General features: G+C 36.0%; 1 protein-coding gene across 2 annotated transcripts in view; it reads right to left on the reverse strand.

The window, feature by feature from the left end:
• LOC138691817 (zinc finger protein 226-like) overlaps positions 1-12770 on the reverse strand; it is a 97803-nt gene that overhangs the window by 19719 nt on the left and 65314 nt on the right. For both annotated transcript variants that reach the window (XM_069814287.1, XM_069814285.1), the window contains one exon: positions 5691-5791. In XM_069814287.1, coding sequence (XP_069670388.1) covers positions 5779-5791 — 13 coding nt within the window. In that variant the 3' untranslated portion in view covers positions 5691-5778. The remainder of the gene's footprint in view (positions 1-5690; positions 5792-12770) is intronic.

Below are 12770 nucleotides of genomic sequence, written 5' to 3' on the forward strand. Positions count from 1 at the left end.
ACCTTTGAGCAACGACCATAACAAGGAGGAGCAAAGAGAGTTATGATCGTTGGCTAAGAGTATATTCTGCAGATTCTGCTGCCACCTACAAGTAAATTACTTGAAAAAATGAATCAAATCATATAGTTTCAAAATATCAGGCATACAAGTTACGAAAAGGAGGATATTTCTTGATTTTTAAAAAATCTGCCTGGACCCCGGACAAAGGCCTAAAGGAAGGACATGTCTGGATAAAACAGGACGTCTGGTCACCCTACTTTAAGGGACAAAGGCTATGATAGGTAACAGACAAGGAGATCCCGTCTGAAAATAATTTTCATACTGCAATATGTGTAAAAGAACGTAATTTATATTCCATAACAGGTGTGCAGGCGTCTTTTCGAATAGGACATTTTATTAGTGAAGACAGTATCAAAGTGAAATCATAAATTATAACAAACAAAATACTGAAAATATATAACCTCATGCTTGTCTTTCATAAACCTCACAAGAATAATGCAATATATCTCAAATGTAACACTGTATTATGTTCCTTTTCTCCCCCCCCCCCATTGTTGGTAACTCTATAGCATCTATTAGATGCTTTATGGTTGTGCTAACAGATGGAGTTACTTGTCAACAATGTGACGCTGAAACGTGTGTTTAGGTTACTGCCCAGCAATAGTCCTGATGTATTCTTTTATATTTGTGATGATTGGTTAATTAATATTAACCCGGCACACTCACAATCACATTCACATTCATACAAATTTCCAGAATCTAGACACCCAGGGAATTTTTCTTCTTCAAGAAAAATTACCCGGGACCTCCTGATCTGGAAGCCAGCATGCTGACCAACAGACCACGGAGGCAGTCTGTATGTTTCTTCTCCATCAAAACAATCTAAAAATGCAATAAAAGCACAAAATAATAACATCCCTAATTAATAACATTTTTTTGTATTGACCATGTATTGGAGAAACAATGGAAGTAAGCTGTAAGGTCAATGTAAAAAATGTTATGTTTTATTTAATGATGCTCGCAACTGCAGAGGTTATATCAGCGTCACCGGATGTGCCGGAATTTTGTCCCGCAGGAGTTCTTTTACATGCCAGTAAATCTACTGACATGAGCCTGTCGCATTTAAGCACACTTAAATGCCATCGACCTGGCCCGGGATCGAACCCGCAACCTTGGGCATAGAAGGCCAGCGCTATTCCAACTCGCCAAACAGGTCGACATGTCAATGTAAATCATTTATTCATACATTTCAAAAAGATATAAGTCTCAGTTATAGAGTTGCCAGATGTACGGTTTTACCCAGAACAATAGGGTTTAAGATCGTTTTAATCTGTGTACGATGCAAGTCTTGAACCAGACGCCAAATGTTCCTTTTTCAAATTTCAATCCTGTGCAGTACCTACATCACATTTGCATTGTGGTTGGTGGTGGCATAGTAGTATATGTGACAGTACCAGAAAAATTGGTGTATTTTATAGATTAAATTGGTGCACAAAAACAGAAAAATTTGTATCTGAAATAAAGATCTTCCTAAGCTTTTCCCATTTACGGCGATTATTTTTAATAATGGCTACAAAATGGATGGTTAAAAAAAATAAAATACTGCAAATATTATAAAGAAATTAACTTTTTGTATAATTTAACAATGATGAAAACTGTAGTGAATTTTACAAGAAGATTTTGCTACATAAATAAATAGTTAAATACAGCATATTCAAGTGAGGAATACATGGTAAATATAGAAATATATCAAATAAAAGCAAGTTCACAATATAACTATATGACGTAATAAATAATTACAGTATGTAATACATAAATCACAATAAGATTAATTGTATTAATTAATATGTAATGCAATGATTGGGTCACTGACTGAGAAGAAACTGCCTACTGAAGCATGCACTGGAAGAAATGGTGAAAGGGAGAAAATTTCATGGCAGAAGAAAATATCAGATGACAGACGATATTAAAATATATATGGATCATATCCAGAGACTAAGAGGAAGGCAGAAAATAGGAAAGATTAAAGAATGCTGAGTTTTCAGTAAAAAACCTGCATTTGGGCTGAAAACTATGAATTAATCAATTCTCTTCTTACACACTCAATGATTTCTTTTATAAGAAACACAATGTAGATGAAAGGTGTTCCTTATTTCTCATGACAAAATCCGGTAACACAACTCAGTTAAGAGAGAAGTTTTATAACATTCTTATTGAATTTGGTACTTCCAAGAAACTAGTTCCATTAATTAAAATATATCTCAGTGAAATGTTCATCAAAGTCCGTATAGGCCAGATTCTGTCTGACACTATCACAAGTCACAATAGGCTAAAGCAAGGAGATGCACAATCACCTTTATGTTTTAACTTTGCCCTAGAATCTGCCATTAGGAAAGGTCAGGAAAACATAGAGGGTTTGGAATTGAATGGGTTACATGAGATGTGTTAGTTGCAAAATCAAATAAATCACCTTTTTTTCGAAAATGAGTTAATGTCACGTTTCATATCTTTATATGATACAACTGCAATAGCACTGTTATACTCCAAAGCCATATACATAACAGATTTGTATGATGAAAGAATAGTACTTACTTACTGGCTTTTAAGGAACCCGGAGGTTCATTGCCGCCCTCACATAAACCCGCCATTGGACCCTATCCTGAGCAAGATTAATCCATTCTCTATCATCATATCCCACCTCCCTCAAATCCATTTTAATATTATCCTCCCATCTACGTTTCGGCCTTCCCAAAGGTCTTTTTCCCTCCGGCCTTCCAACTAACACTCTATATGCATTTCTGGATTCGCCCATACGTGCTACATGCCCTGCCCATCTCAAACGTCTGGATTAAATATTTCTAATTATGTCAGTTGAAGAATACAATGCGTGCAGTTCTGTGTTGTGTAACTTTCTCCATTCTCCTGTAACTTCATCTCTCTTAGCCCCAAATATTTTCCTAAGCACCTTATTCTCAAACACCCTTAACCTATGTTCCTCTCTCAAAGTGAGAGTCCAAATTTCACAACCATAAAGAACAGCTGGTAATATAACTGTTTTATAAATTCTGACTTTCAGATTTTTTGACAGCAGACTGGATAATAAGAGGTTCTCAACCGAATAACAACAGGCATTTCCTATATTTATTCTATGTTTAATTTCCTCCCGAGTATCATTTATATTTGTTCCTGTTGCTCCCAGATATTTGAATTTTTCCACCTCTTCAAGAGATAAATTTCCAATTTTTATATTTCCATTTCGTACAATATTCTGGTCACGAGACATAATCATATACTTTGTCTTTTCGGGATTTACTTCCAAACCTATCTCTTTACTTGCTTCAAGTAAAATTCCCGTGTTTTCCCTAATCGTTTGTGGATTTTCTCCTAACATATTCACGTCATCCGCATAGACAAGCAGCTGATGTAACACGTTCAATTCCAAACCCTCTCTGTTATCCTGGACTTTCCTAATGGCATACTCAAGAGGAAAGTTGAAAAGTGAAGGTGATAGTGCAGCTCCTTGTTTTAGCCCACAGTGAACTGGAAACGCAATATGAAAGCATAGTATTGGTTGCAAATCATTGGTTCCTTGCAAATGTTTTTCCTTCATACTGAAAAGTTATTTTTAGTGATGTATCTGCTTTTGCAACTAAACGCCTCACATCAGCTGTTTGTTTATGTTGATAATGTGAATATGTTAGGAGAAAATCAACAAACTATTAGGGAAAACATGGCAATTTTACTTGAAGCATATAGCGACATATTTTGAAGTAAATCCCGAAAAAACAAAATATATGATTGTCTCTCACGATCCGAACAGTAGTACGAAATGCAAATATAAAAATTGGAAATTGGAAATTTATCCTTTGAAAAGGTGGAAAATTCAAATACCTTGGAGCAAGAGTAACAAATATAAATGGCACTCGAGAGGAAATTTAACGCAGAATAAATATGGGAAATGCGTATTATTATTCAGTTGAGAAGGTTTAGTCACCTAGTCTCCTTTAAGAAAACTGAAAGTTACAATTTATAAAACAGTTAAATTATCGGGTATTTTGTATGGTTATGAAACATGGACTCTCACTTTGAGAGGTTAGTGATGTTCGAGAATAAGGTGCTAAGAAGATATTTGGAGGTAAGAGGAGATGAAGTTACAGAAGAATGGAGAAAGTTACACAACACATAACTGCACGTATTGAAGGTCTATTCTTCACCTAACATATTACTTACTTACTTACTGGCTTTTAAGGAACCCAGAGTTTCATTGCCGCCCTCACATAAGCCCGCCACTGGTCCCTATCCTGAGCAAGATTAATCCATTCTCTATCATCATAACCCACCTCCCTCAAATCCATTTTAATATTATCCTCCCATCTACGTTTCGGCTTCCCAAAGGTCTTTTTCCCTCCGGCCTTCCAACTAACACTCTATATGCATTTCTGGATTCGCCCATACGTGCTACATGCCCTGCCCATCTCAAACGTCTGGATTTAATATTCCTAATTATGTCAGTTGAAGAATACAATCCGTGCAGTTCTGTGTTGTGTAACTTTCTCCATTCTCCTGTAACTTCATCTCTTTTAGCCCCAAATATTTTCCTAAGCATCTTATTCTCAAACACCCTTAACCTATGTTCCTCTCTCAAAGTGAGAGTCCAAATTTCACAACCATAAAGAACAACTGGTAATATAACTGTTTTATAAATTCTGACTTTCAGATTTTTTGACAGCAGACTGGATAATAAGAGCTTCTCAACCGAATAACAACAGGCATTTCCTTGATTTATTCTATGTTTAATTTCCTCCCGAGTATCATTTATATTTGTTCCTGTTGCTTTCAGGTATTTGAAATTTTCCACCTCTTCAAGAGATAAATTTCCAATTTTTATATTTCCATTTCGTACAACATTCTGGTCACGAGACATAATCATATACTTTGTCTTATCGGGATTTACTTCCAAACCTATCTCTTTACTTGCTTCCAGTAAAAATTCCCGTGTTTTCCCTAATTGATTGTGGATTTTCTCCTAACATATTCACGTCGTCTGCATAGACAAGCAGCTGATGTAACCCATTCAATTCCAAGCCCTCTCTGTTATCCTGGACTTTCCTAATGGCATACTCTAGAGCAAAGTTAAAAAGTAACGGTGATAGTGCATCTCCTTGCTTTAGCCCAGAATGAATTGGAAACGCATCTGACAGAAGCTGACCTATACAAACTCTGCTGTACGTTTCACTGAGACACATTTTAATTAATCGAACTAGTTTCTTGGGAATACCAAATTCAATAAATTCACCTAACATAATTAAGAACATTAAATCGACCTGAATGAATTACTCTTCCTTTTACACATACGACAGCATCATTATTGTAGCATATGAAAAAATAATTAAATTTTTCCTTGCTAATTCCTGAACTTGGTTCTTATTCCAAATCTACATTTATCCTGTTTGGTTATTGCCTTCTCTAGCAGAATTTTAGTAACTTCGAAAGATGCCAAATTGAATTAAGCTTTAACCTGTGTCTCGAGTACAATTAAATGGTAATGTGCATCAATACTTGGACTTCAATAATAGACCCAGATATCTATTTATCAATATCTAAGTAATGGAACACTGTTTCACTACTGACACTATTTTAGTCAATAAATGAAGCATGTACAACGTGCATAGTAAGTGTTTTCAGCTTACCTCTGATAAAGTCATATTATAATTAATTTCGCATTTGTTATCATGTGGTTCCAAGTCCAACGGACCAACTTCAGGTTCCATCTTGATCTCATCCATCACAACTGAAAGGAAAAGTTCAGTAATTGAAAGTGATTTACAGAAACTGAGCTGTGCAGAAAAAACAATTACAAGTTACTATGAAATTTTTTACCTTAAATTTGTAAAAACTAATGTTACACAGAAATGTAAACTTGTTTAGTACAGGTGTTATTACGACGAATAATAAATTATGTCTGGAATGTACAATAGTGGCAAGAAAAACTGGAGCGACAGAATAATCGAAGTCCCTGAAATGAACCAACGCACATGCCACGCCCAAATTCACAACATAGCGAGTAATCTATTGAAATTGTTGTAGTTTCGACTGCTGACGTAGCCCTTTCCGAAAAAAATTACAAAATAGGCTGGTAAAATTCATGTCCTGAGAATAATAAGTTAATTAAGAAGTAAAATATCACTGCAATCGAAAAGTATTGGGAATAAATTTGAATAAGGAACAAAAAAAAGTTTCCTTCCCAGGCAGGATTCGAACCACGAAAGTCTTAGTTACCAGTCTACCGAGCTCTGGAGTGAACAAGGCTCTGAAATCAGCTACAAGGGTCGGTCCGGTTTTTTTGCCACTACTGCATTGTTTCTATAAAAATAAATTTACTAATGTTGATTGCTAAATATGTCTGAGCCAGCCATAGGATGCGATCCAGTCGTCTGAACAAATACATCCATATTATTCGATCCATGATTCTCTACGCAATAGAAAGCATGTAATAGTACTTGAGACGAATGTTTTTTTATTCGTCACTTTGTTTTTCTTCCTATTTCTCATTTATTGATTTTTCTTTCCTGTTGATTCTTTGTGGTTTTCTTTTTAAACTATTTAATTCCCGTTTCTTTCTTATAGATGGCACCGTTTTGGTTCTTATATTCACCGCTAGGTTACGTTTTGATATTCTCGATTATATATGTATATTGAGACCGTGGGTTCGAGGTTTAGTTTTGTGGTTTGTTTAAAAGCTGATGTACTTTGGTATTTTCCTGTTTGGTTCGGCTCTTCTTCGAGGGGTCTCTCGCCCGGGACACCATGGAGTGGAGATTGTAAGAGTGCCGTACAATGGTTATCATTGGAGGGGAATGGATTTTCGCCCTGAGCGCCATGTAATGAACATTGTGTCATTGTCGTATATTTTGTAGCAAGAAGACCGTGACATAACCTATGCATTATTTTGTTCTGTACTGTGCATCATGGAGCAAGTTTTATTTGATGAGATTCTAATATTGAGTGTTGAGGAAAATCCTCACGTTTACGATAAGCGGCGCGTCTCGTATAAAGAAGAGAAAATGAAGGAGAATACGTAGCTTTTAGTAGCTGCATCTTTGAATACCGATCGTAAGTGAATCATATTTTATTACTGTATTGGTTGTATTACACACTACATATTCATGCTTCAATTCGACAACTACTGTTGTGTTCATTTTTGTTCTATTACAAACGTTTCTTCTCTAATTATTTTACGTTATGGTAGAATTAAAATAGGTTGTGATAATAAAGAAGCATGGGCTTATTTACAGTGCCATTGAAATTTTGAAGTTGGTTAACCTGTGTTTATGTTGGCTGCCTTGTACTCATGAGAGAACGCCATTGGTCAATTATACACAAATAACATCAGAATGCGTAACATCGACTTTACATATCGTTATTGACATGCATATCGATATGCATAGTCGTCTACGTTCTGGGTTTATTGTGAATAAAAAATTTTCACATTCACGTTCTCTGCTTCTCGTTTTCAATCTGGTTCTCATTCCCGGTTTATTGTGTACCAGCCTTTACTCCACGGTGTGTACTAGAGGAATCAAATCAGAATTTTCCTTCATAACGTATTTAAATGGAAGATAGCAGAAAGCGGCACGTCGAATCGAACACAACAGAATAGAATACAGGACCTAGAATGCACAGAATATTTATTCCACTACTGGGACAGAATTTCTCGTTTCGGGTATGATTCTAAGTTCTCGTGAAGCCTTTGTGAAAAAAAAAAAAAAAAAAAAAATGAACCACATGCATTCTGGGAGACTTAATTTGTTTCCTATTGAAAGCTATTGCTGAAATATGTGGCTATACAAAAATCACAATTTAATATGAACAAACAAATATTAATAAATCTTGTGCATAATTATCCACTTTTGTGTGATAAGTAATGTTTGGTTTGATTTCATTAGATATGAGCAATAGCAAACTTTTCGTTTCGATTCCGCTAAATGGGAGCGTGTCTTTATCCTTAGACCAGGTGCACACAGAATCAGAGGCGACACGACGCAAAGCTACGTTTTGATTCACAACGCTTCGCGACAGCTTAAAACTGTTTGCTCGCGACAACTGATTTGCTGGCTGTGTGGATTTGGAAAACTGGCCTAGGCTAGAAAATGGCGTCCCAGTTTCCTCGTTCTGCTCAGCCAAAACTGTAGGGGCACAGTCTCCTTGCAACAAACTTCAAGCAGTCATTCGATGTTGTCTCTCCGTGTCTGCCCGCGTCTGATTCTGCGTGCACCACATCATAAGAAATCAGTGGGAGACAAGTACCAACAAACCAAGTGTCGTGTCGCGCCACGTCTGATTCTGTGTGCACCCGGCCTTAGTATATAGGCCTACATAACCTCTTAGGAAACTTCTTTCGTCGCATTTCGTATTCATTTATGCGTAACATCACACCTATAATACAATTAACTTACAGAAGGTCAATAACAGACCGAAAGATGTTAACCAGGTACAGTGATATTTAACACGAGAAAAAACATATACAGTGATATAATGTTCAAAGTTGTGCAATCAAGATGTAGAATAATATCTATTTAGATACATAAGCTTAGGCTATATCTCCGTTTGATATTATAGTACCGCAAACTAAAACGTGTTATATGATAGGCCTAACTGTAATAGTAAAATATTGACGTAATGTACATAATCAAAGTACAATGATAATTGTAATCAAGATAAACTTATATTGACTTGGGCCCATCATCGATATCTCACCACATCACACATGGGCCTCACGTCTGATTTGCGTTTCGTTACAGGGTAGGCACTATAGGTTATATGAGATGATAGATAAGTAACATGAAGCCGAAAGTATGTGACGAGGTTAGCTGAGGGTATATTATGCTTACTTAACTCAAGATCGGTACATAGACAGGTTGGCTCGTAACTTTTTTTCCCGTTAGATGGCAGCATCATCTAAAACGTCATCAGTATGCCGCGAAATCGCAGCAGCCTCTCCACGTGCTGAACTGATGCAGGAGGCAGTGTTGTGATCGTTGTGATACTTATTGTGCGAGTTTAATATTTTACAGTGTGAAGTTTATTTACTGAATAGTGAAAGTGATGTGTAATTGTGACATAGGTGAGTGATATAAATTTATAATCTGGGGTTCAGATGATACTAAGCTATTCTCAGTATCTTACACTCTTTCTTCCTTTGTTCTTATTTCAGGTTTTTACAATGACTGGGACAATTTGTAGTGTTGCAGTTTGCACGAGCAATTCAGAACAGGCAAAAAAGCAAGGCGAAAAAATATCTTTCTTTACTTTCCCTAAAGAAAAAGAAATAAGGAAATTGTGGGTGCAAAAATGTTACCGTAAAGATATATTCAATCCTGAAAATAAAAGGGTTTGCAGTAAACATTTTACTAATGACGATTTTGATGATACCATTAAAGCGAAATTGACAAATTCCCTGCTAAAAAAACTAAAGAAAAGCGCTATCCCTTCCATAAATTTACTACCACAAATGACGATTCTTGAAAATACTCCTCGGGCTGAAAGATTAAAAAGAAAACAAACTAAAGAAATCGTAGATGAGATTTACAATCGAGCCATTGCAATGATGATCTTGATCATAGCCAATTAAACAACGATGAACAAAAGTATGAAAATTCTGATAAATATAATAATCTTCTTGGAAAATACAATAAATTGCTTGAGGAAAATAAGGCGTTCAAAGAGACCATAACAGATTTGGAAAGACGAATAAATGATCTTGAACGTAACAATTCTGAATTAAATGCCTTAATCAATCAATACAAATCGGATTTCGATGGTAAATTTCAGGAGACATTGGAGGGCTTTTTAACAAAGAATCAATTAGATATAATTACAAAGAAAAAAAGTAAGACAAGATGGACAGATGATGAAATAGCTCGGGCATTTACCTTAAGATATTTCAGTATTCGTGCATATAAATATATGAGAGAGATACTTAAATACCCTTTGCCAGGCATATCAACACTTAAGCGATGGGCAACTAATATCAATCTGAGAAATGGATTACTCAAGAATGTAATCTATTTCATGGGCGTTAGTGGACAGAATAGGGACAAAAGAGAAAGAGCCACCGTCCTCTCTTTCGACGAAATGAAAGTTGCGACTATGTATGAACACGACCCTAAAGAAGACGAGATATTAGGCCCGCACAAGTACATGGAAGTAGTAATGGCGAGAGGGCTTTTAGGCAACTGGAAGCAGCCAGTATATGTTGGATTTGATGAAAAATTAACTAGACCAACACTTGATGACATTCAGTATGATGTAGTAGCATGTGTGTCGGACTGTGGGGGAGGAAATATGGGACTGTGGAAGGAGCTCGGTATATACTTCTTCGCCGATGCTCCTCATTTAATTAAATTAATGAGAAACTGGTTTATTGACACTGGCTTTTGTCTTGAAGATGGGACGTTGATCACAAAGGAGCCCGTGTATCATTTAATTGAAAATACAAAGTCAGAAATCAATTCTTGCCACAAACTCACTCCGACTCACCTGAACTGTGAAAAAACACAGAGGCAAAATGTTTCATTAGCCACTCAACTCTTTTCTAATACAGTAGCTACAGCGCTCAGTCGATATTTGCCAGGAGATAATCCAGAGTTAGTAAGAAATGTAGCTAACTTTATTCGGTTAGTAAGTTATTGGTTTGATTTAATGAATTCGTATAATCCAGGCACCCTTTTACAAACAGCCAAGCCTTATGGCAAAAGTCTACAGTCTCAAAATGAAATTCTAGATGAAGAAATTAAAGTTGTCTCAGGAATGAAGTGTACGTCTAAAAAATGTATACAGTTATTCCAGAAAGGTTTTATAATATCATCGAATTCATTGCGCAGCCTGTACACTAGTATGACATCTAAATATGACATATCCTACATCCTTACACACAGACTTAACCAAGACTGCTTAGAGAATCTTTTCTCCCAAATAAGAACAAGGGTAGGACTCCATGATCACCCTTCGCCCTTAAATAGTTTGAATAGGTTGAGAATGATATTGCTGGGAAGAAATCCTGGGATTGTTCAAAGTAATCAAAATACTTTGAGCAACTGTGTGAAAGATGAAAGTGAGTATGTAATGTCAAGTGTTATGAAACAGGCGAGAATAAAGGAACTTATACTTCATGAAAAACCTTTCAACTGAAGACAACGAATGTGCAGAACAGCTTCCTACTTCTTCGACTGCTTCTTCCAAATGCGACAAAGAAAACACATACAAGATGAGCCAACAATTAAACAAATATCAGAGGGAGACGGACTGGCATACATCGCTGGTTACATTGCAAAGAAGAACCAACGAGAATTTCCCGAACTAGGCACCCACACTTTCAAAATTGAAAAAAACATACATTCTTATAGTATGCCATCCTGGATTAGAAGTTTATCTTTCGGTGGCCTAATTGAACCGTCTGCATCCTGGATTAAGAATGTTAATGCAATGGAAGTAATCTTTCAGAAAATTCATGGGGATAGTTTTAAATTAGGGAAAGGTATTGTAAAAACTACAACTGACATTATTTGCAGAGAGCTACCAGATATTCCTCGGGTATTAGTTGCAAGCTTCTGCCGGCAAAGGGTATTTATAAGACTAAAATACCTTAATAAAGTGCAAGAAGAAAATGTTCTATCACGGAAAAGAAAAACAGACAGCGACCATGAAAGACGACTAACAAAAAAAATTAAAAAAAACTAGTTACATGAATTGGAAACTGTACACTTCAGTTTTTTTTTGTTAGATTTGAGGTGTTTATTTCATTGTGTCTATGGATTGAAACTTTATCTGAAGTGCTGTTTGTGTTGGTGTACTGAATTCAAGACTTTACAACAGACTACAAATTTAGCAACTGATTATTGTGCTATGTACCGAGTGATTGAAAATAGCAGTATAATATCCTACATCTGTCTTCTACTGACCCAGCTGGTGCCTGACTTCATTTTAAGGTAAAACATTTATTTAAAAAAAATATTGCCAAAATAATTGTTTTCTTTTTTAACTCTGTGTGTTTATTGCTGAGGTAACTATAGACGTTATAAATGACAATATTTTATAATTAATTACGTTTCATACACTACGATTCTAAATATCGCTACCGTACTTATTTATTTTCTTTTGAAATTTTGTATATTTAATAAGTAATAAAGTAGGATACAAACTGGAATTATGAAAGTAGAAAGGCGTTAATTCATGAATGTGTTCCGCGTGGCTATTTGTCTGTGCATATTACAGATTCAAACGCAGCATACTGATGACGTTTTCCCGCGCTACTTCCCATTGGTGGATAGTTACGAGCTAACCTGTTATATATAGAGTTGGGCAACACGATTCTTTTTCAGAAGTCGATTCCAACGATTCAATCATACATTACGAATTGATTCTAACGATTCGTTCACGATTCTTCTCAGTCTGCGATTCAAACTATTCTTTTGAATCGTCAACGAGTTCACGATTCTTCCTACTCTGCGATTCCAACGATTCGTCAACGAACGACTTAGAGGACACTTTCCTTTGCAAACCACGCGTAGAAAAAAACCTTCTACATCTCTCTCATAGATGGCATAAGAGGCGAGACATTGGATTGTCTCTTTCTCATTGGCTGGAACCATTCAGCATGACCTCCATTAGTCTACAAAATTACCCAAGATAATGTTTCTAACTGAACCTTATTATGAAGTACATTTGTTGCATTACATCTCTATTTAACTATGCAAATTTCAGGTTCGTGT

The sequence above is a fragment of the Periplaneta americana genome, chromosome 16, assembly GCF_040183065.1.
Source record: "Periplaneta americana isolate PAMFEO1 chromosome 16, P.americana_PAMFEO1_priV1, whole genome shotgun sequence".
In the NCBI taxonomy this organism is placed as follows: domain Eukaryota; kingdom Metazoa; phylum Arthropoda; class Insecta; order Blattodea; family Blattidae; genus Periplaneta; species Periplaneta americana.